At 39.7% G+C, this 24,581-nt stretch overlaps 1 protein-coding gene across 1 annotated transcript in view; it reads left to right on the top strand.

Annotated features, from left to right (window-relative positions):
* Window positions 1-24,581, top strand: part of NUP205 (nucleoporin 205) — a 61,259-nt gene that overhangs the window by 4,954 nt on the left and 31,724 nt on the right. The window contains exons 3-22 of the mRNA XM_073000221.2: window positions 1,959-2,130; window positions 2,689-2,833; window positions 3,130-3,289; window positions 5,111-5,339; window positions 8,340-8,504; window positions 8,687-8,862; window positions 10,308-10,424; window positions 11,267-11,404; window positions 11,671-11,821; window positions 12,438-12,643; window positions 12,965-13,147; window positions 14,474-14,524; window positions 15,734-15,943; window positions 17,634-17,733; window positions 18,875-19,012; window positions 19,231-19,420; window positions 22,387-22,507; window positions 23,150-23,231; window positions 23,836-24,000; window positions 24,407-24,531. Of these exons, the coding sequence (XP_072856322.2) occupies window positions 1,959-2,130; window positions 2,689-2,833; window positions 3,130-3,289; window positions 5,111-5,339; window positions 8,340-8,504; window positions 8,687-8,862; window positions 10,308-10,424; window positions 11,267-11,404; window positions 11,671-11,821; window positions 12,438-12,643; window positions 12,965-13,147; window positions 14,474-14,524; window positions 15,734-15,943; window positions 17,634-17,733; window positions 18,875-19,012; window positions 19,231-19,420; window positions 22,387-22,507; window positions 23,150-23,231; window positions 23,836-24,000; window positions 24,407-24,531 (3,024 nt within the window). The remainder of the gene's footprint in view (window positions 1-1,958; window positions 2,131-2,688; window positions 2,834-3,129; window positions 3,290-5,110; window positions 5,340-8,339; window positions 8,505-8,686; window positions 8,863-10,307; window positions 10,425-11,266; window positions 11,405-11,670; window positions 11,822-12,437; window positions 12,644-12,964; window positions 13,148-14,473; window positions 14,525-15,733; window positions 15,944-17,633; window positions 17,734-18,874; window positions 19,013-19,230; window positions 19,421-22,386; window positions 22,508-23,149; window positions 23,232-23,835; window positions 24,001-24,406; window positions 24,532-24,581) is intronic.

Genomic DNA, 24,581 nt, shown 5'->3' with positions numbered 1-24,581 from the left:
TCCCCCAGTTGACCGGCAGGCGCTTCGGAAGGACCGTGGTGGAGCACTCCCCCGTGGTCCTTCCAAAGGCCCCGCCGGTCAGCTGGGGGAAAATGGGGCCTATGGGGAAAAATCTCAATATTTTTGCAATTGCAAAATCCACATCGCTATGTGGATTTGTCGTTAAACGGGGCGCACGTTAAGTGAGGCACCACTGTAGTAGGTTTCTGTAATTGAACATTTTTGTTTTAACCTTTACAGTGAGTTGAAAGGAACTGAGTGGGATTTTGGTCTGCAGTCCTAATCATGCATGTTTACTACTTAATTAAACAGTGGACTTTATTTGTTTCAGGTTGTATTGAAATACATTTCTTGAATAGGTTTAATCAAGATATTTTAAAATTTAAAAGATTTTGTTTAAGAAATCTATTTGATATGAAGGGGGAAGAAATTTCCTTGTGTATGCTCTTTTTAAAAAATTGGTTGTGACTAATGCAGTTATGGTAGTTGAATATCATATTGTGAGGTGAAAGCAAACAAGTTGAATGGGAGAAAAGCTCCTTTGAGTACTGGATGTGTTTATTTATTTATTTATTTAACTTATATGCTGCCCACACTACCCAAAGGTTCAGTGATGTGATTGCAGTTTCTCTGCATACTTCCACTGAACCTAACAAAAGTTAGCTCTTTGTGAACATGCATTATGTGAATCCGCAAGAGTCTAAATTCAAAGTTCATGTTTTGATCATTCAAGAGACAGTCCTAGTAGTCTTTGCACCTATATTTTTGTGCCCCTTGTAAATGTCCCAGCCTTGTCCAGACACTCTTCTTTGATTGCCAAATAGCAAAGTGTAGCATGAGCAGTGGTCCAAACAAAGTTTAGAAACCACAAGTTGAATTTGTTTGGAAATTTTTCTGTGCAAATGTCACCAGTGATTTGCAAAAATTGCAACTACTTGTACTCTAATGTTGTAGATTCCCAGATTGTTTAACAAGGGAATCTAATCTTTCTTATAAAGAGGAAGGAAATGAATTACAGTGTAAAGAATTGATACATTCATTCTGCCCCTTCCATTGTTTCCCTGAAAGTTATAGGTTTAAACTGAATTTTAGTATTTCTCACTAGTGATTCTTTCAAGTTGCACTTGTGAGATAAATATCATCTGTTAGAAATCCTTTTCTCTGACTGGTTTGCAAGAAACCAGAAGAATTATCTTTTTGGTCAAACAATAAATAAATACAGTGGGGTCTTGACTTAAGAACGGCTCGAGTTAAGAACATTTTGACTTAAGAACCACTCTCATAGGAAAATCTTGACTTGACTTACATACTTAGATTTGAGTTAAGAACTGAAAAAAAAACCCACGTGGGAGGCAGAGAAAGTGCAAAATTTGAACTTTAAGTTAACTGTTGGCCAGTGAAAAGGGTGCCTGTCTGCTTCCTCATTCCTCCCAGCGTTTAGAGAGTGGATTGGGAGACAGTCTTCGGACTGCCTGGTACTGTACTGCCTGGACTGTATTTTTCCTGCCTTCCCTGAACCTTTCTTGACCTAAGAAAAAAAGAAACAAAATATCCCCCTCCAGTGGTCGAAAGCAGAAGAGCAGCTTCCCATTAGTTTCTATGGACGGAAAAGAGCAGATACGGATCAAATGGTTTTCAATGCATTCCTATGGGAAATGCAGATTTGACCTGAGAACTTTTGGACTTGAGAACCGCCTTCCAATACGGATTAAGTTCTCACGTCAAGACCCCACTGTACATCTGTGATTGTTGTTTTTAGTAAATGGCTGAGGATTATAAAAGGATGTTCTTTTAACATTATAAGATGTGTAGAAAATGTGAAATATTCTAAACTTTTGTCATTTAGCAATGTAGTCAGCATCCAAAACACTAGTACATTTGAGCTGTATTTTAATATAACATAGTTGTTGCTCTAATTCCTTTCCAGTAATATCATTTTTAACTTAATTGTTTTCTAGCCAAAGAATGCCCAACAGCATGAAAAAGTTCAGAAAGCAAATACAGAAGGAGTTGCTGTCCAAGGCCAACAGGGAACCAGATTGTTACCAGAGCAGCTCATCAAAGAAGCCTTTATTCTAAGTGATCTCTTTGATATTGGGGAATTAGCAGCTGTTGAACTTCTTCTGGCTGGTAATATGATGCTCTGATGGGAACAGAGTAGCCATTCATTTTATATTTTGATCATGTTCTAGTATCCCAAGAAATTCCCGTGAACATCCAGTGTTTATGTGGATATTATTTTCATTTAGCAAATGATTAAGTGCCAGTCTGATGTGTCTCATTCATGCAAATGTAGATACTGATAATAAGAAAACTGATATATAGATTTTTTTGTAAAAAGAAACGTTGATCATTTTAGGTATGTTTAAAAGTATCAGTGCTTTAGATTAGATTAAAAATGGGGGCCTGGAATCCTATTGGTGTTCATATAAGTTTTGGTGTTCATATAAGAATCTTCCTGTTCTTGATTGCAAAGATATTGATGAGATATCAGGACACATCCTGGGCAAACAACTGACACAGGTACTGGTAGTTTGTCAGTTGGCAATAAGACAAACCTTACATGAAGATTTTGGCAGAGGCCTTATGAGTCTTAGAATTAGAGTAACATTTGGTATGACTGAAGTATTAAGTTGTTTTTCTGTTCACTACATTTGTGTTCGTAATGAGAAGTTGTGGTTTTTCTAGGAGAGCATCAACAGCCTCGTTTTCCTGGGCTCACTAGAGGTTTAGTAGCTGTTCTGCTATACTGGGATGGAAAGCGATGCCTTGCAAACTCATTGCGAGCACTTATCCAGTCTCGGCGAGGCAAGACATGGACACTGGAACTCAGGTCTGTGTTTAAAGCAATGGACCAGCATTCTAATATTTCTCTTCTCCCACCTTCAGTGTGACTATTTTGACTTAGGGTGTTGCAGTTTTAAGAATGAAACGGTTGCATTCAAAGGAATCTCCCGTGTTCTTCAGTCATTATAATGAATGATCAATACAACTGAGTCTTATATTGAATGATCAATACAACTGAGTGGTGTTATGGCTTTCCTCCTCTAACTTCCTAAATTTTATAGAAGTCTTTGTAGCTTGTTAAAATGAATATAGCTAAGGCATGACTGTCCCTTTTGATTTCAGTCCTGAACTCGTCTCTATAACAACACGTTTTACGGATGAGCTGATGGAGCAAGGTTTAACTCATAAAATTCTGACTTTGGTGTCTCAAATTGATCTGAACACTGAATTCGAGAAGCTGCAGAGAGAACGAGGGTTGGGCAGTGAGAAACATCGGAAAGAGGTAGCTACTTTTTCCAAGTGCTTGTAGTTTTCTTGAGCATATTCTCCATTGTAGAAAAACAAAAGTATTAAGAATAGTTTGTTTTATGCCTCCTCAGTTCTTCTCTTTGAGAAGATTTGTTAGGCTACTCAGCACATTGTGTGGACTATTCTATGTACAAAGATTTCCTACATAGATATAGTCTTTTTCTGTGGGAAAAAAAGGTGGTAAGTATATTTGTGACTTGCATTGTGTGTACATGTGATACGTCTGCATGGGGGGCTGCAGCCAATTGTATTGTACTCTGAATATATAAATCCAAGTACATTCAACAGGTTTGGAGATGCATATGTACTCAGTTGTGAGACACTCTTTTCACAAACGAGAGAATTGCCATGTAAAAAGTAAAAGCAATAAGATTTGTCAGGTACTTCGGTACAGACAGTGGTCAAGTTCTTTTGTAATGTCAAACCTGGTTTGACATGACATCAGAGTGTTTTGGATTTATACACTCTGATTCCCTCTCTGAGTTCCTTGTTGAGGCAGGCTAGTTTGCCATTGCATCCAGAGTTGGTGGCATTGTTAACTGTACTTCGTTAGTTCATTTGTAATATCGCGATACGGTGTGACATGAACAAAGAAGTCAGTCAGAGGCAAGGTTCCCTCTAAGTTGCACAGCTCCTCCTCCCTCCACGCAGCTTTCCTCCTTTTCTGTGGAGCCATTGTTTTCAGCTCCTTTGGTTCTTTTTGGTCACAATGGAACCCCTCGTGTGGAGGGTGGAGTCACATGTACATGCAGGGGTGAAGGCGTGTCTGTGTGGGTGTGTGCGTGCATGCATCTGTGCATAGGAGACAGCTACTTAGAGGATACTTTGGTCAGAGGGTTTGAGGAGAGCAGGCAGGCAGTGTAGTGGTTCAGGGCTCACTCATGTAATATGGCTTTGCATCACATACAAGCTGAGCCGTCTCCTGGTAAATTACACAGACTTATAATCCAACATCCATTTGACAGTAGTGCCTCAGATAATAATTTTATTAGGAGACAGGATAAGATTTTGCTTTATTTTTTTTAAATGCGACTTTTGAAATTAAATTTTTGGACTTGACTTCTGTCTATCCAATCACCTAAAAAAAGATTGGCTACAATCTTATTTGTGTAAGGTTTGTGTCACTTGTTGTGGCTAATAGTGCCTGATTAGGTGCCAAGGTGCATTTTGGTCACGTGCCTGACCCTTTGCCTGCTTGTGCAAGCGATATGCACTCTGGTGCCTTGTCAATTAGATGTAGTTAGGCTTGGTGAGTTATTTGAATTTTACTTGGTTACCTGTATGATTTTGGCTGGGATTATTAGTTAAATACACTTATTATGAAGGAATTCCCCTTGTAAACAGCAGGGCCTTTCTTCTAAGTAAGCATTTGTAGGTATAAGCTGTAAATGATAAAAGACTATGTTTTGAAGATAAAGTATAATAATTAGAGATGGGAGTATTCATATACGAATACAAATATCCCCACACAGGTGGCGAACAAAAGTGCAGCCCCATGGGGCCAGAGAGTCCACTCACTGATCTGCCGCTGCTGCGGATGCCGTGTTTCTTTCAATGACTTCGCAGATCAAGATCAGCTAGCCACTCCTGGCAGGAGGTGGGAGGACAAACCTCGCTGCAAGATTGAAGAGTGGCTTGCAGATCACAATCTGCAGAGCCATTGGAAGAATCGCGGCGTCCGCAGCAGCAGCGGATCAGTGAGTGGACCGTCCGGTCTCATCTGTATGGGGATATTCGTATATTAAAACGAATACCCCCATCTCTAATAATAATCATATGCTTGGATTTCTTCTAGGTTTCTGATCTTATCAAGGAGTGTCGGCAGTCATTGGCGGAAAGTTTATTTGCTTGGACGTGCCAGTCACCCCTGAGTCGGGATGATACTTTAATCCTTATTAGTTACTTAGAGAAAGTGACCGTAGAAGCTGATGGCTCATTGGACAGAGTCAATTTAGCACTTCTTATGGCTCTTCTATATTGTTTTGACATCAGTTGTCTTGAACAGAGCACTGAAGATCGAGAAGGTAAGGCTTTAAATTGATGTTTAGATCCTGCTTACTTTTAATTCTGTTTCATAAATGAATTCTTCCAATTTACCATTGAATACTCTAAATATTTTCTGTGGATATTTCTATGATTCATATATTGTTGCTGATGATGACAAGTTCTGCAACGTAATTATGGAACGAAAGGGTAAGAAAAACAGAAAGTGAAATGAATAGATGGAGTTTTATGTATTCCATATTATTTCAGTTGCGAAAGCAGTGTGGTTAATATTTAAAATGCTGTAAGCCGCCCAGAGACCTTTGGGTAGTGTGGGCGGCATATTAAATAAATAAATAAGTAAGTAAGTAAGTAAGTAAGTAAGTAAGTAAGTAAGTAAGTAAGTAAGTAAGTAAGTAAGTAAATAAATAAATAAATAAATAAATAAATAAATAAATAAATAAATAAAATAGTTCCTTCCCATATGGTATGCAGCTGTATAAGTTCCTTGATTTAAGTCTTTGAGATCACATCTTAACAGTGCTTTGCCTTCTCCAGAGGTATAGTAGCATGAATGAATGGGAAATCAAAGAGGGTTTGTGTATTTTTTTAAAAAAAATAATTTTCACACATAAATTTCTAGGGTGGTAGCCATGTTATGTCAGCAGAAGCAAAATTTCGTGGCACTTTTAAGATTAGCAAGTTGTATTTTGTGGTGCATTCATGAACTGTGGCTTATTTTATCAGATGCAAGTAAGAACACCTGCAGTCTGCAAAGGCTTTTGCTGCAACAAAAAGTATCCAAAGTCTTCTCTTATTTTTATTTTGTGGATCTTATTTTCAAATACACATTTTAAGAATCTAGTCTGGATGGTACATGATTATCATTATGTTATTAGTCTGGATGGATCAGTGTGTCTGAGTCAGGGTGGGCCACTTTTGTGGTTTTATGGGTTGTGTTTTCTGCTCCAGCACCCTGTGAGAGCTTTACAGACCATCTGAAATGCTAAAAATTGAAAACTAGAACAGGAAAGGATGAGAATTTCTAGTTTTGAAAAATGAGTAATAAATGATATGTTGGAAGACTGCGACCTGTTTGAAAGATGAATAATCCCTCCTGAAGGTTTCCAGAAGCTGCATTTCACCTTTCCTTTCCTTCTGCCCCAAAAAAGAGGGAGTCAGGGAGGACTGAGGGGCTGTGCATTGCCCATCCTGGTATAAACATTTAACTGGAAACTTTAATCCTCTTTATGTCAGTTAGCATCCTTAGACACAGTTTGCTTTGTCTGAAGCTCAGATTTTGATCGAAGAATGACTCCTGATCAGGGAGTAGCATAGTTGTGACCTCACTTTGTAGAAAAGGGATATAATTTCTAGAAATCTGGAAATTGAGTCATGGCAACTGGTTGAAATTTTTTGCTACTCACCCAAGTAGCTTCTTGTCTGAGGAGAGTTGGTAGGAGACCCCTGATATATCCTCCTCATTGGTTTCACTTCCTCCTAGTCTGAATAGGCTTGTTAGAAGGACAAAGGACTGGGGGTGGGTGAAAATCCCACTTCTGCAGTCCTTCTCCACCAATTGTCATGGGTCATTAACAGCTGTCTTTCTGGTGGGTGTGGTCCTCATCTTCCTGGGGATGAAACTTAGAAATGTGGAGAGGGATCTCTCACCAACTCTCCTCAGATTGAAGAAGCTACTTTGGACGAGTAATGAAATGTTTCAACCTAATAAGAAAGAAGTCCAATTGCCATGACTCAACATCCAGATAACTATACCTGAATGGCTGAAAATCTTCACAGATAAATTTCTAGAAATGTTGAAGCCAGAGAGGAAAAATGTTTCTCATGGGCGGGGAGAGAAAAAGATTTCAGGTTTTGGAGAGAAATGGAAATATATGTCAATAGACCTTAAATAGTACATTGAGAAGATGGAATCTTACCTTGGGTTCTCAGAAAGAAGCTAGCATAAGGGGCTTTTTTGTCTCTTTGTCTTCAGTGTAGTCCAGTATGCTCTCTGCTCAAGCTAATTTTGATTACACACAATTTTCGATTATTCTTTCTTCATTCAACTGAAAATGACCCTCATATCTGTGCTTTTTGAGGAGCACAGAGGGGAGCATGGAGGATGAGGGGGCAGAAGAGTACCTTTTTGCAAGCTTCTTTCCATTTGTGGGTCTTAAGATCAAAGTTGTTCTATTGTTATTATTCAAAAAATCAAACACGGTCAATCAAACTTATAAAAACATTGACTAGTATTATATAAGTTTTAACAAGTTTTAACAAAAAACCTAATTGTCTGTTAAATATTGACGTAGTATATATGCTGTTCCTAGCATTGCCATTTTTTGTAGCTCTGATGGGGTTATTTTTGAAATCTGCAACTTTATAACACTACTGTATGTGTAATTTCTTTTTTCTTTTATAAAGTTGTGATGTTTTATACATTTGTGAAATGTGGACATATAAATGCCTTAGTTTTATTGTAGCAATGATTGTAGCATACATAGTGTTAGAGCAGAAGACTGCTGTGTGCCTAAACACATCATAGTTTTAACAGTTGGGAATATAAGAACAAACCTTGAAAGGAAAAATGATCAACACTGTAACAATTAGTGTTGGCAGTAATAACAATTAAAATGAAATGTTTATGATCTCATCTTTTTCTCATGTAAGAGAAAAAAGTTATTAAGAAACAACTGAAAAACAGCAACATCTATTTAGGAGAGGAGAGGTGAAAGGAGAATCGTTATGCATAGTCATTCAAATTATTTTAGACACCTTGGGGAAAAAAGGTATAGAGGTGACACAGGCTTGCATGGGTTGAAAACTTCTCTACTGAACTTTTCTTGATATCTTGTGCACATTTCTAAGTATAGATAGCTAATGACGTTTTTTAATCCTATGAATTAATATACAATAACAAAGGTGAAACATATTTTTTAATCTGTTCAGCTATCATTTTTTTGTTTCCAGTGAAACTGAGACTATGTTCTTTCTCTTTTGGTTGTAATAAGCTTTTTTTATTGTTGCTCTTGTTTTAGAGCTGATACACCAATTGCCACTGTTAACAGAAAGACAGTATATAGCTGCATTACATACACGCCTTCAGGAGTCTCGTCCTTGGAAACTACCAGGACTTCAAGCTACTGCTAGATTGGCCTGGGCACTAGCCTTGCGTGGAATTTCACAGCTCTCTGATGTGACAGGTAAACTAGATTCAAAGTGGGATTTATACACAACCTAGTTTCCTCGTTTTCAACAAAGAAAGCAGATAGTGCATTCACATTCCTTTAGATGGTATGGCAGTTTTAAACCCACTTCCTATGAAATGTATTTTTAGTGAGGTGCTTTATAAAACATTCTATTCCTTCCTCTTCATTCCCTCCAGCACTTGCAGAATTCACTGAGGCCGACGAAGCCATGGCAGAGTTAGCAATTACAGATAATGTTTTCCTATTCATTACTGAATCTGTGGTGAGAGCAGAAAATTTTTACCAGGATGAATTTTATGTTCGTAGAATCCACAACCTTGTCACAGACTTCCTTGCGCTCATGCCAATGAAAGTAAGTTGTACATGTCTGTACTGCTGAATATAAAGAAGCCAGATATGCCAACAGACTCTTTCTAATACAGACAAGTATTTGTGAGAGTGAATGGTGTGTATAATTTCAGATTGTATGAAATTTTAAAGCCATGTTTATGGAAGGACTTAGGCTAGAAAAATAGACCTGGCTCTTAGAAATAAATTAACCGAGACCTTCATTAAATAAGTGTACGTATCATGACTTTCATACAACAACTTTTTGCTGTGGCTCATTGCTCTCTACAGCTGAAGCACAAAGCACCTAAAGTTTACCAATTTCTTTACCATCTAGGATAGTTCCTGGCATATATATATCATGCATCTCCTTGTGTTTACACACATTTAAATATACATGTGTCTGTCTATCTATCTGTCTATCGATGTGTGTGTGTGTTTGCATGTATGGAGGAAACAAACCATAAAGTTGTAAAGGGTTAGGATGCCTTGTCCTGATATATTTCAAGCCAGAAATGCACTTCAAAGGATATTATAAAGTTAATTCCTTATTAGTCCATGTCTGTTTATAATATACAGTGGTGCCTCACATAACGGGTGCCCCATTTAACAACAAATCCGCATACCGATGATGTTTTTGCGATCGCTTTTGCGATCGCATAATGATGTTTTCTATGGGGGGGAATCGCTTTGCGATGATTGGTAAGCTGTTTTGCTTACCGATTTTTGCATAACGATGTTTTTCCCCAGCTGATTGGCGGTTCCAAAATGGCCGCCGGGTAAAACAGGGACGGATTCCTCGCTTACCGGGCACCCAAAATCGCCGCCGTATGGAGGATTTTCGCTTAAAACGTAAGTTTTAAGCCCATAGGAACGCATTGAAGGGGTTTCAATGCATTCCTATGGGCTTTTAAAATCCGCATAGCGATGAATCCGTATAGCAACGATTTTTGTTGCACGGATTATCGTCGCTATGCGGGGCACCACTGTAATTCCACTTATAAGTTGGGACTGAAAGTGGTTATATTGATTATTTGGTCTTAAACCTTGTTTAAAATTTTATTATATTTATTTAATGAAAAGTTGCCATTGTGATCCTTGTCATGCAATAAACGCAACTTTTATTTTTTAAATGTCTGCAGTAATATTTTTATAGCAATAATACTACCCAATGAGAAATTAGTTGAATAGGCCGGTGGCCTGATCCAGCGCAAAATTGCTTATGCTCTTGATTCAGATGGTTTATTATCCAGTTTTCATTCTTTAATCGCGGACTAGCTGCTGTTAGTTTTCTAGTAACAAATTCTCCCCTTAATAGTGAATTTTGTGCATGCTTACTCAAACGTTCTGTTCCAGTGAATTCTGTGAGGCTTGCTTCCATGGAAATGGTATCAAGAAATACAGTATTCGGGTTTTTTCTCTCTTCATTCTTCATTAAGAATAAATAAACTTCCTTCGTAAACTGTGTAGGTGAAGCAGCTGAGAAACCGAGCTGATGAAGATGCTCGTATGATCCACATGAGTATACAGATGGGTAATGAGCCACCTCTTTCACTTAGACGGGATTTGGAACATCTGATGCTTTTAGTAAGTGCTTTTTAAATCATTGATTCCATTACATTTTCAGAAAAGGACGGAACAATAAGAACATTTGTGAAAAACCTTACCTAGAGCAGTTATTTAAATACATGGGAATTTTTAAAAAGCCAAGTTTTTATTGTATTCTTTCCTGTGTTTAATTTCTATCCTGTTTTTTCTCCTCTAGTGGGGACTCAAGGCAGCTTACAAAAATATTTAAAGTTCACAAATAATTAAAACCATGCTAGCTAAAATTTGAAATTATACTATACTAATATTTAAAAACATTGTATAAGAATTGTGAAACTATATTATATAGTCTGTTATTTGGTTGATGAGTCCATCTTATCAGTGCAATCAAAACACTTACTGACTTTATATTTTATTTATTGATTTGATTTGATTTGTATCCCGCCCATCTGGTCTATGCGTCCACTCTAGGGAGCTAGATTTAATTTTTCCTTCTGGAATTAATATTTTAGTGTTGCTGGTAAGGAGACCAAACTGGGAATATCTAAGGAATTGCCTGAAGAAAGAAGGACAAGAGCAAATTACGCATACATTTCACTTGAAGTTCTTGGAATGAGGAGGGAATCAGATTCTTCTCTGAACCCATTTCTGCCCAGAATCACACATAGGACATTTACTTGTAGCTCAGTCCCACTGGTTGATGCGGCCACCTCCTACACACAGTTACTTCAAGGATAAAGGGATGGGCCAATTGTAAAGGCACTGCCATTGGAATTTTGTAACCTTTTGTAAAATATGTTGATTGTTAAGTCTGTAGTAAGACATTAAACAAGGGGAGATTCTTGTTGATATATGGGGTCTCTCCCCTGTTTCCTTTGCAGATTGCTGAGTTGTACAAGAAGGATACCTTTAATTTGGAACTTGCTCTTGAGTACTGGTGCCCTACAGAGCCTCTGCAGAGCTCCACCATCATGGGGTCGTATCTTGGGATAGCCCATCAAAGACCACCCCAGCGTCAGGTTAGAAAAGATCCCTTCTCTCTTGTAGGTGGGATTGGCCTTAGTATCTTGGACGGGGAGGAGAACTCTTCTTCTGCAGCAGTCAGTTCTATTAAAAAAACCCTGAAGCTAGAAAAAGTGATATGAGCAACCATGAGTTTCTGGCAATTACTTGTGCAGATCATATATCTGCATTAATTACAGTTAATTCTAGAGTCATAGATTGTGGATGTTCCTTCATCCACAAATGATTATGTTTTGGTAAAATGGCATCTTTTGTGTTACAGGTTGTTTTATCTAAATTTGTAAGACAAATGGGAGACCTCCTTCCCTCAACAATTTACATTCCTTATCTGAAAATGCTCCGAGGATTAGCAAATGGGCCCCGGTGTTCTCATTACTGCTTCACTTTGCTGAAGGGCAACGGCAGCAGTCATGGTAAGAAATATGTCCCCATTTGAGCCAAATATTTTCCTGGCATTACATTGGTATCAGCTGGCAAGGCAACCTATCTTCAAACAGAGGCAGAAGGGAAAGCTTGGATTCAAGCTTTCTGTAACTTAATGTTTTATGATACCTCGTTTTTTTCAGTAGCATATTTCTAATCATATTGTTTGTTTTGAAAATCAGTTATTTCTTTTTAGCTGAGATGCTTAGCTAAAAAGATCTAAACTAATATTTATTTTATTTCTAACTGTCTTGATTTCAATGTTAATCTTCAGATACTTTGGCTTTAATTACACATTCAGTTAGATTTAATACACATTTACCTTTTTACGGAAAATATTCACAGGGAATCAGTTTCAGAAACCATTGTTGGTTTTCCCAGTAATGAACCTTGCAGCAAGGAGTTGATTTTTGGACATCTAGTAAAATAATAATGATAAAGATATGATAATAAATGCATACAAGTAGATATACATGTAGATACATATACATATTTACATTTTCCGAGTATTCTTACATCAGCAGGTGACGTAAAAAGAGTATTTGTCTGCTACACAGATGTCTTACTTACTGCATGCTCTATAATCAGAATTATTTTCTTTTCTAGCTGAAAACATCCAAGGAGCAGGTGGCAGTCCTGTTTCCTGGGAACACTTCTTCCATTCTTTGATGCTCTACCATGAACACTTAAGGAAGGATTTGCCAAGTGCAGATAGCATTCAGTATCGTCACCTTCCTCTCAGAGGAATAACCCAGAAAGAACAGGATGGATTGATTGCATTTCTCCAGCTTACAAAAACTATAGTAAAATGGGTAAGTAGCTTTTCGCCTTACCCGTTTTCTGTTAGCCCCTGAGGTATGGGACTAAGAAGGAATATAAAATCAGTTAGTTAATTTGGCTGCAGACATCCAAGGTATATTATATTAAAAGTTACTGTGAAAACAGATAGAATGTACATATCAGGAAAGCATATCTACATATCTAGTTTAATTGAAGGCAATTGTGGTAGAAAAAAGATCAAAAATATAACTCTGTTAGCTGTTTACTCCTGGTATAATCTACATGGTGTTAACATTACTGATTAATCAAGCAGAATCTATACAATCATGGCTTTTCTTTCTATCTTGTTTTAGAGTGAAAATGCTCGGTTAGCTCTCTGTGAACATCCCCAGTGGACTCCAGTAGTTATCATTTTGGGCCTTCTGCAATGTAGCATCCATCCCATATTGAAAGCAGAGTTCATAGAAACACTCTCAGCCTTTGGGAAATCTCCTGAAATTGCAGCTTCACTGTGGCAGTCTTTGGAATACACACAGGTAACCTTCCATGGTTGTTCAGCCCTTTCATTTCAGCACTGCACTGCTTTAGCAAGTATTAGAAGTGTTTGCTGGTCCCCAAGTACAGTGTTGCCTTGCTTAGCGATCGCTCCGTTTAGCCACAAAATCGCTTAGCGATGCTGTTTTTGCGATCTATTTTGTGATCACTTTGTGATGTTCCCTATGGGGTATTTTCGCTTTGCGATGACCGATCATCTCAAAGCGACCATTTTCGCACAGCTGATCGGTGGTTTCAAAATGGCCGCCGGGGAAAAACATGGCCACCCGCTATTTTCTAATATGGATTCCTCGCTTTAGAGGCAGCAAAAATGGTGGCGCTATGGAGGATCTTCACTGAACGGTGAGTTTTAAGGCCATAGGAACGCATTAAACCGGTTTTAATGCTTTTCTACAGGTTTTTTATTTTCGCATTGCGACGTTTTCATGCAACAGCGATTTTTTCAGAACGAATTAACGTTGCAATGCGAGGCACCACTGTATCTTATTCAAATATTGCATTGTTCTTGGTTAGAAAGTTTAAGCAGGTAATAAATCTCACCATATTCATGGCATTATTTCTATGAATATATTAATTGCAGATGTTGGTCCTAAAAAAATACTGAAGACTGCAGTGCAGAGTTTGTTTGCTATGCCTTTTCTGTTGTATTATTTACCTCTGTTTTATTATTTGCCTTTGTGGTATACAGGAAATCTCTGCTAGCAGCTTCTGAGTAATGCTAGAAACGAATTAAAATATCTGTTATTTTGTTTTATTTTGATGCACATAGGAGGAAAGATGTGTGTTGAAGGCAAAGACATCATACTAATATTCTGCTCTCTCTTGAGGTTCTGTTGACAGAATCATGCATCCTTCAAATTGGGGAGGGGCGGCAGGGGTGTGTGGTGTAGATGCAGTTGCTCCCAATCCGTGACCCTGGCTAAGGGAAGCAAGTCATGGAAGTATGAACTCCTTCCCCATAGTCACTCTCTTGCAAATATTCCCTAGTGTTACTTGTGGTCTGTTATGATGTCTGCATGGTATGTGCTTTTGCAAAGAAAGTGGAGAAAGGTTAGGAAGAGGGACAGTGATCTGGTTTCAGGAGCTGGAAGCGTCACATCTGCATCTGCCTAAACTTCTCTTGTGAAATGAAGTCTTTTCAGAGGCAGACATGAGTGCTGAAAATGAAAATTTCTTTTAGGAATAGTAATTAAAGGAGACATTTATAAAATGACATGTGCAATAAAGCATGGCACATATTTGTTATGATGTTCTTTTGGTAATTGTGAAAATGCATTTTCCTCTTTCTGTCATTTTGTTTTTGGAAGATACTGCAAACTGTGAGAACTCCAGGCCAAAGACAAGCCAGTGGCATTGAGGTAAAGTTTGTCTGTAACTGTAAACTAAATTATTGTATAAAGTAAGAAGTTGTAAAACAGCCATTGTCTTTGCTTAAGTGAAGGACCTTTTAATCCATTATTTTCTGTTTAAAATAAAACAGTTCAATAATTTACAGTATTAAATTATTTACTATAATAATTTATTAAATTACAATTTAGTAAAACATATTCCGCTAACAGCTCACAAAAATTTATTAAACCAAATACGTTATGATGAGATCTGTCAAGAACTGTTATAGATGATATCACTACATGAACTTTATCAAACTAAAGATAATTGTAACTGGAGATTTGGAAAAGACAGGACCTACTGAAATTAGGGAACTTCACATATTCCTGATTTTGTGTTGACTGTGTGCATTTTGGAAACCTGTGGGACTTGAACTCAGTGTGACTTAACCTGAAATATATGCCTGTGGCATTGTGCAAAGTAAATACAGTGGTGCCTCACTAGACGATGACCCCGCTGTATGATGAATCCGCAGGACATTTTTGCAATCGCTATAGCGATCGCAAAACGATGTTTCCTATGGGGGATTTTCGATCAGGTTCGATCAGCTGGATGTCGATCAGGTCCGTGCTTCGCTAACCGTTTGTTTGCAAGACGACAATGTGTTCTGGCTCTGCAAATTGGCTGCCCTATGTTTTCTGGACCTATGCTTCACAGGGCAGCCATTTTAACAGCTGATCGGCGCTCAGAAAATGGCTTCCCCTATGGCCGATCTTTGCTGGACAACGAGGTAATTTCCCCATTGGAACACATTAAATGGGTTTCAATGCATTCTAATGGGGAAGCTGTTTTCACTGGACGATGTTTTCGCTTAACAGCGATTTCAGAGGAACGAATTATTGTCGTGGTGCAGGGCACCATTGTATGTAACAACTGGCTGGATAGCTCAGTGAATTAGATTTCTGTCTGTGGAGCCAAGGGTTGGAAGTTCAGTTCCACACTCTGCATCCCAAAAGAGCCAGCCTGTGTGGCCGTGGGCAAGCTGCAAAGTTCCAGGGCACCTCCAAAAGGAGAGAAGGGTAAACCACTTCTGTGTACTCCCTACCTTGAAAACCCTGAGAAGGGCTTCCATAAGTCAGAATTGACTTGATTGCACACAATAATTATTATTATTAAATATGTAATGTGTTTCTAATCTGTTTGCTTTCAAACTGTGCTTTTCTTGTATTCTTCGACAGGTTGAATTGAATGAGATTGAATCCCGGTGCGAGGAGTATCCTTTAACTAGGGCATTCTGCCGACTCATTAGCACACTGGTAGAGAGTTCTTTTCCTTCTAACCTTGGGGCGGGCTTGCGGCCCCCAGGCTTTGACCCCTATCTACAATTTCTGAGGGAAACTGTGTTTCTTCGGTTTCGCACAAGAGCTTATCGAAGAGCTGCTGAAAAGGTTGGTTTGGCTTCTTTCTGTTATATATTGGTAAGAGAAGGACTTGTTATACTTTCCAGACGCCTCTGTTGCCTCGTTATGGCTACAGGTAGGGCCAGCCTTAGCCAGATATTTTCCAGCTTCAGACATTTAGCTGCCAGGAGGATTAAGCTGGTATTCAGGGAGGTAGGATATTTTCTTGGTGAGGTTATGGCTCTTTCTCACTCTCTGTGTGCACATGCTTTAAAAAAACAATTCCACATCTCAGAGACGTTTACCTCTGCTAGACTTCAAAAACTCCCAATGACTGCTACAAACGTTTGTGGGGTTACTTTGTATTGTCTTTGTTTAATTATCCAGCCAGCTTTTTTTCTAAAATCCTATGGTTCCTAGCAGTAAAACTAAGTTGAATTAGCATCTAGGTTTTTGTGGAATCATATTACCATAACACTACAACGGTACTTTGCTGTTGTAGATCAGAAGAGATGTAATGTTTCATAAGGGGTGTATATCAGTGGTGAAATACATATTTTACTACATTCTAGTCCCAAATTTGGGAGGACGTGGTGGTGCTGCGGGTTAAACTGCAGAAGCCTCTGTGCTGCAAGGTCAGAAGACCAACAGTCGTAAGATCGAATCCACGCGACGGAGTGAGGTCCCATTGCTTGTCCCAGCTCCTGCCAACCTAGCAGTTCGAAAGCATGTAAAAATGCGAGTAGATAAGTAGGTACCGTCATGGTGGGAAGGTAATGGTGTTCCGTGTCTAGTCGCACTGGCCATGTGACCACGGAAACTGTCTTCGGACAAATGCTGGCTCTACGGCTTGGAAATGGGGATGAGCACTGTGCCCTAGAGTCGGACACAACTGGACTAAATGTCAAGAGGAACCTTTACCTTTACCAAGTCCCAAATTTAATCCTTGCATTATAGAGTAGGGCTAGGAGAGTCTCCTATCTGAAGCACTGAGAGAGCTGCTGCCCTGTGTGAAGCCAAGTTTAAGATTTCTCCCTATCCTGTCATGGCTGCCAAGAAGGATTGTGTTGGGTAGGAGGAGAGAACACTGCCCAGAACTGACCTCCTGTGAAACCTCTTTGCCCAGCAATGTGAGAAAGCCACTGTTGCAGATGGGGTTGGGGTGGGCTTGGCAGTGACCATGAGGCCTTTCTCACTAAAAGAAAAGACTCCCCAGGGTCAGAGTGCAAAAGGTCTGGGAGAAAGTCCTTGTGGGAGGCCCTGTGGGAGAGGCAGCTATGCTTGCTAAGATTCAAGCCCTCTCTCTTCCAAAAGGACAAAGAAGGGCAAAAGGAAGCCAGGGAGCAGAAGCACAAAGAGGAGATTTTGGGAGCCTGGTCTTGGGCGGTTTAATTCAGCAGGCCATTCCAACCTTTACTCGGTAGTGGGCCTCCCATTACAGAACATAAAAGTGCCTGAGGGTGTGCGAATAGGGGGCGGGAGGTCTGTCTCTGCCGCCTGGTCCGGCTCAGACCACAGACCGGGGATTGGGGACCTCTGTTTTAAAGCATTACTGGGTGTCATAGTTTTGTGGATTATAAATATGTTAGTGTACATACTTCAGATTTCAATTTTTTTTCCTCTGCTGCCGTTTCTGTTTCAGTTCCATGTTTCACTGAAGGTTACTTGGATTGAAATGTTTACTGCCTGTAAAATTTTACTGTTCTTTAAATCCTGCATTACATGTTTTTCTTGGCAGTGGGAAGTAGCTGAAGCAGTTCTGGAAGTGTTCTACAAATTATTGAGAGATTATGAACCCCAGCTTGAAGACTTTGCAGACCAATACGTCGAATTGCAAGGCATGTTCTTTCCTCGTTCATTTTAGCTTAGTTTTTGCATCTTGTGGTGAGAGGCAGAAAGATAACCAGCTTTTTTATCCCCTGGGTCATTTCCATGGGCTGATCCTTGGGAGCCAGCCACAAATGTATTTTCCTTGAAGGTCAAAACTAAAAGCGAACTCGCTTCTAGTTTTAGCCTCTGCTCCATTTGGGAAAATACCCTTTTGATGAAGCAAGGCCTTGTGCTTTGCTTTAAAGAAGAATTGCTACTGGAGGCTTCCAGGAGCATGGTTCTCCTTGTCTTGAACAACATTATTTACTGGTTGTGGCAGTTGGGGAGTGGAGGTGTTCTAGGTGTGAAACATTGCATAGGATGGGATATGTGGCCCATAGCTGTCTTGCATTACATGGGTAGGAGCAGGGTGAGAAGAGGGCCACTCCTGGCAAGGGCATCACAGGTAGGTTTAGGAGAGAGCCATGTCATAAGAGGATTATACTTACAATGTAAAAGGATGTGTTGGGGGTTTATTTCATTTATTTTAAATATTCTTACTCAACCATTCTGCTTAAAAAGAAAGGATCTAAGGCAGACTGCATCATTAAAAGACAGCATTTAAAAGCTGTAGACAGGATGGCTTGGTACGTTCCAAACTCTGAAGTAAAGCATGAAAAGAAGGACTTAAAAATGAATCTTAACAAAGCAGGAGAAGTGAAGGCAGCACAGAAGAAAGCGAGAGGAGCTTTAATCAGAAGCAGGGCTTTGAAAGTAAGGCTAGTATTTTAAAGTTGATGCAGTTACTGACATAGGTTGCACCAGTACAGAATCGGGGTGCTAATAATCTTCTCCATTAGTAGTAGTGCAAGTGGACAGCAAGAGTTTAGGAGGGATTTTCTTGATGGTTAAAAGAGAATTAATGCTAGGAGGGAAGGCCAACTAGGTGTGGTATAACACTGGTGGCAGTTTAGATAAGAGGCAACGAGAGCAGTGATCCCAGCAGCATATACACAAAATATAAAAGTGCTAAAAACGGGGGAAATTGGCTGGATTTTGAAGTTGTTTGGATGTTGCTACAGAATGAGAAATGGGAAGGCAGAACATTAACAATTCTCTGGAAAACTGGAACACTGTTAAATAGATTTGAATTGTGCTTTTCATTTTTAGGAGAAGAAGTCATAGCTTATAAACCACCTGGATTTAGTCTCATGTATCATCTGTTGAATGAATCCCCAATGTTAGAACTCTGTCTTAGTTTACTGGAAGAAGGGGTTAAGCAACTGGATACCTATGCTCCTTTCCCTGGTATGTAGAAGAGTTTTTTCCTTGAAAAGTGAAAAAAAATCAGTAGTTCTTAAGCATTAATGTTTCCAGATGTCACAAGTGTCAGAAGTGCTTGAGAGTGGGTTTGGGGTTGTATGTGTATAAATTTTGACGTGTGGTTCTACCCATGTGTTTATTTTATTTTTCTAGACATGGACATACAATTTATTTGTCTCATTTATTTTCTTTCCTTTTTAAAGGGAAGAAACACTTAGAGAAAGCTGTTCAGTATTGTCTTGGGCTGCTCAATTTCACTCTACAAAAAGAGAACCTTTTCATGGACTTACTCAGGGAAAGCCATCTCTCCCTGATTGTAACTTCTCTAGAACAGCTACTGCAAGGAATAAACCCTCGTACAAAAAAGGCAGACCATGTGGTAAATATTGCAAGGTAAGCCCAAAATAATTGGAAAGAGAGGTGTGGCTCCAGAAATGTTTGGACATAATGTTCTTTTCCCTTTTGAAATATTCCGAAGGATTACTGTGCTTCTCAGAGATATTTACTGTTTAGTAGGCTTTCTAAAAGTAGGGATATAGGAAGTTGCCTGAGGCTACTGGTCAGACCCTTGGTCCATGTGATCCTGTATTTCCAGCTCTGACTGGCAGCAGTGCTCAGGGTTTCGGGAGACTGAACTTGGGACGTTCTGCATGAAAAGCATCTGTTCTGCCACTGAGCTGTGGCCTCCCCCCATAGTGTCCCTGTACTATATTGATCTGGGTTAAAGAACTCGGTCCTCTCATGATGTCTCAGAGAACGCATTCTGAGCAATTGCATATTGCCTTTGTGAATTAAATGACTGCTAAATTATTTCCTTCGGTATGGTAAAGTGATAACTTGGAGTTTGACAGGCTAAGTTTAAACCACAGACATTGGGGTGAGAAGAGACAGTTGGAGATGATAAATGAAGAGATAGTCTGTATGTTTGAGGTGGAACATTAGCCATTTGGGTAGTATATTGTACTGAGAAGCGATGGCTGTATAAATATTTTAGCAGGGACAATGGGACTTGTAATAAAATACTGCAGTGTGGAAGGCTGCTGTTCAACATACTCCATTCTTTCTCCTTCCTGGTTTTCTATTCTTCCTCTGCCCTTGCAATGCTCAGTCAATCTACTGTTTCTGCTGAGCACAGCCGTTCATCATATACCATTCATCATATATCCTCCACCCCATCTGAATCCACCCCAAACTGTCCTAACAAGATTGTCTTTTTATTCCTGCAAACTGTTTGATTCATCAAAACCTGCCAACACCACATTGTGTGCAGACAGGTCTGTTTTAGCTACCTGAGGACCAGGTTGTGGGGAACTGAATGCAGCATTAGTTATTCAAGTGAGGAGTACAGTGGTGCCCCGCATAGCGACGATAATCCATTCCGAAAAAATTGTCGCTACATGGATTCGTCGCTAGCATAGGCATCCTTCAGTCTCGAGAGACTATGGTAACATGCTCTGAATCGAGGAGTGTCCTCTCCAGAGCATGAAGCCCGGGTAAGGTAATATGGAGGATAGGCTGTTACCCAAGCAGCAGATCCCCCCTCTCCACATTGCTGAAATGGTCCAATGGAAAGGTAAGAGCCAATACAACTGGTTCCAGCAATGTCGCAGGAGTTGGCAGAACGACACATGCTGCCTTCGGGACTCCAGCTCCGGATTTTGCCTCGAGGTTAACTCCTGAAGCCTTTTCCATGAGTGGATATAGCCACAAGGCAGTGGAGGTTTGAAACTGGAGTTTTCCTTCTCCTAGATGGGCTGCCTTCCATGGCTGACAAGCCCCACCTACCTGGCCTGCTCTTTAATAGTGCAAAAGTATGATCTGATCCTTAAAACTTTCCTGACTCCCCGGCTTATGCAAATCTAATTGGCTTTCCTATTTACCATATTAAGGCCAGATACAAAATCTGAGACACGCTCTTTTAAAGCAGGAAGTCCCATCCCTAGGCCCCACCCCCAGGCCATGTGGTCAGGAGACAAAAAGAGCCCAGGAAAAAAAACTCAGCAAGGCATCCATGCAAACAGACCTGGCCTTCACCCTCAGCCCAGCTTCCTAGGGAAAAGGGTCCAGGGTCCTGGGACACACTCTTTTAAAGCAGGAAGTCCCACCCCTAGGTCCCATCCCCAGGCCATGTGGTCAGGAGACAAAAAGAAAGCCCAGGAAAAAAAACTCAGCAAGGCATCCATGCAAACAGAACTGGCCTTCACCCTCAGCCCAGCTTCCTAGGGAAAAGGGTCCAGGGTCCTGGGACACACTCTTTTAAAGCAGGAAGTCCCACCCCTAGGCCCCACCCCCAGGCCATGTAGTCAGGAGAAAAAAAGAAAGCCCAGGAAAAAAAACTCAGCAAGGCATCCATGCAAACAGACCTGGCCTTCGCCCTCAGCCCAGCTTCTTAGGGAAAAGGGTCCAGGGTCCTGGGACATGCTCTTTTAAAGCAGGAAGTCCCACCCCTAGACCCCACCCCCAGGCCATGTGGTCAGGAGAGAAAAAGAAAGCCCAGGGAAAAAAACTCAGCAAGGCATCCATGCAAACAGACCTGGCCTTCGCCCTCAGCCCAGCTTCCTCGCTATGCGGGGCAAAAAAGCCCATAGGAACGCATTGGAACCCCTTCAGTGCGTTCTTATGGGCAAAAAACTCACTGTTCTGCGGAAATCCTATATGCGGCCGCCATTTTCGCTGCCCGGTAAGCAAGGAAAGGGCACAAAAACACTGCGGGTGGCCATTTTATTTACCTGGCAGCCATTTTGTAACCACCGATCAGCTGTTCCTAAAACATCGTTATGTGATAATCGGTAAGCGAAACGCTTACCGATCATCGCAAAGCGATGTTTTCCCATTTAAAACATCGTTATGGGATCGCTTTTGCGATCGCAAAAACTCAATCGCTGTGCGGATTCGTCGTTAAACAAATCGCTCGTTATGCGGGGCACCACTGTACATTAAAATGTTGGCAGGTGGAGTGCTTTGATTCAGGATTTTAGTCACTCCATTCCATACACATGCAGGCACACTTTTCTGTTTTTCCATCCAGCAAGTCAGTGTTATCTGGCCATGGAGCATTCTCAGTTCTTACTAACCTGGTTTGGGAGATTTCTCCTCCCTCTTCAGGTTTTGTTTGCTTGCTAAGAATTACTTTATACTTTGAGAAATGTTGGAGAACTTTTCATGCCTCCTGATAGATTCTTCTTTTGCATGGGTGATGCTATGTTGTTTTGTCTTCCCAAGCAATAACTTCCACAGCCTGAATGCCAGAAATAGAGGAGAACAAAGAGCTACAATTATGTTTATAGTTTTAACCTGCATTTATTTGCTTTAGGCTCTGGATAGATCAACAATTCCTGTAATGTTCTTCTCACTTTTAGGTATCTTTGCCATGGGTCAGCCAACCCTGAACTGGCTTTTGAAAGTTCCAAGATCCTGTGTTGCATTTCTTGCAGTTCTAACATTCAAGTGAAACTGATTGGAGACTTCACACAGGATCAGGTAACTGTTGTATGTTTTCCAACCAGGAGAAGAGAAGGAGAAAAATGTGGCTATTGAATGACAAATGGCTTTGCTGTTGCAATATTTGGGTGGAGCTGTTAAAGTTGCAAAGCATATGACTTCCTCTCATTCACATGGAGAAAGTGAAAATACGAAGGAGAGATCCAGGATTTGGTTTTCTTTTAAGCAGTTGATACCAAGCAGTCTGATTTCCCTTCGCCTTCCTTTTCTCTCTCTTATGTATTGTGGGAAAGGCTTTAGACTATGAAGAATTGGAGGGCTACAGAAATCATGTATGATGCCTCTCTTGTTTAGAGTCTTTGTGTATGAAGCTGATGTTGTGGTAATGGTTCAGGGTGTAGCTAGAATTAAAGCCAGGTCAGTGTGACTAAGAGAGAGCTTTTTCTTTCTTTATGCATAATATTTTTGTTATATTAGTACTGCCTTTTGTGCTGGGGTATGAAAAATATATTAGAGCCATTAACATGTGATTTTCAGTGATCAGAATATTCATACACTCAAATTGTTGTCCTGGTCTCACAACAAACTGAGTATAACCTTGCAAGTGTATTTTACTTCAAATTAGTACATTTTTTAATATCTTGCTATATTTTTGTTCCTATCCTTTGATTTTAAATCTAGAGTATCAGCCAAAAATTAATGGCAGGATTTGTGGAGTGTTTGGACAATGAAACTACAGAAGAAATAATTAATCCCTTTGGAGGTATGAAAGCAGTTCATTTTTGTTTTACATAAAAATAAGCAGTTTAATTGTTAAAAATAAAAATCAGAAAGTCTTATGTGACTCTAACACACAGAACTCAACCATTTTATTTACTGACTTGTGGAAGAGCAGGAAAAAAACCATCTGTGGGTTTTTATTTTGCTCTTACATTTTGAGCAAATTTGTAAAGAGTGTTTACCAAAATGTCGAGCAATTTGTAAATTTATTTCAAAACAATTTTCTCCAAAAGTTACTTGTTCACTCTTTTTAATGAATGCAGGTAGGCTGGTGGTTACATAGCTGATCATTATTAGACTCTTCACCAAGTTTCTGAAATACATTTGTAAAACGTATTTTCCAAAAAATTGCTCATCTGGTTGCCTCAATGTGTTGTCATAGGTGGTTAGGCGAGTGCATAATTAACAAGTCTTTTGTGAACTGAAAAAGTGATGGTTTTATTAACAGGAATTATATGTTGATTCAGTGCACACTTAATGGAAAATTCTCTATGTATTGGTATAGTGTATCCCATGATAACATATATTATATTATAGTGTTTGCTATATGTTACTGTAGTGTATTAATTTATATTTTTTATTTCAAGAACTTGAAGTGGAAAGGAAGCAGGGCCCAATCTACCATGAAACAAAGATTAACATCCTGAACCTTCTTATCACCTCTTTGGAGTGCAGCCCACCCAATCTTGCTCTGTATCTCCTGGGTTATGAATTTAAGAAGCCTGTCAGTACCACAAACTTACAGGACCCAGGTATGAACCTAGGAAGGATGGTAGGTTTGTAGGGAATTTTGGGTAATGGTTGATTGGAATTTGCCTTCAGCTGGAACAAATCGATCTAAAAGTAGAAGAAACCAATTTTTGTTCATTATTGTTAAGCAACATTTGTTATGCTCAGGAAGCCAAACAAAAAGTTCTAAATACTGTTCCAGTTATCAATAGCTATCTTGTAATTTATGAGTCATATTAAAATTAGTGCACCACAGAAACCCACCTATCTGGACCAATGGACCACTCTAGGCAGCTAGAACTCTCTGATACAACAAATGTAATTTTTATACAGTGGATCTTTAAAAAATGATGTAACTTTCCATATTAAGTACTCCTGTTAATATGCCATGCAATTTATTTACTGAAGTCTGAATCTTGCATTTCTCAGGCGTGTTGGGTTGTCCTCGTACGTGTCTTCATGCTATTCTGAACATTCTGGAGAATGGGTCTGAAACAAGATCTGGTCCCAAAGCAGTTCAACAGTCTCCTCATCTGGCAGAGTTGTGTTATCAGGTATACACAATATTTCTCTTTGGGGAAAAGCTAAGATAGAATCTTTGGCA

Source organism: Pogona vitticeps, chromosome 5 (assembly GCF_051106095.1).
Source record: "Pogona vitticeps strain Pit_001003342236 chromosome 5, PviZW2.1, whole genome shotgun sequence".
NCBI lineage: Eukaryota > Metazoa > Chordata > Lepidosauria > Squamata > Agamidae > Pogona > Pogona vitticeps.
This window is presented reverse-complemented; position numbering and strand designations above follow the sequence as displayed.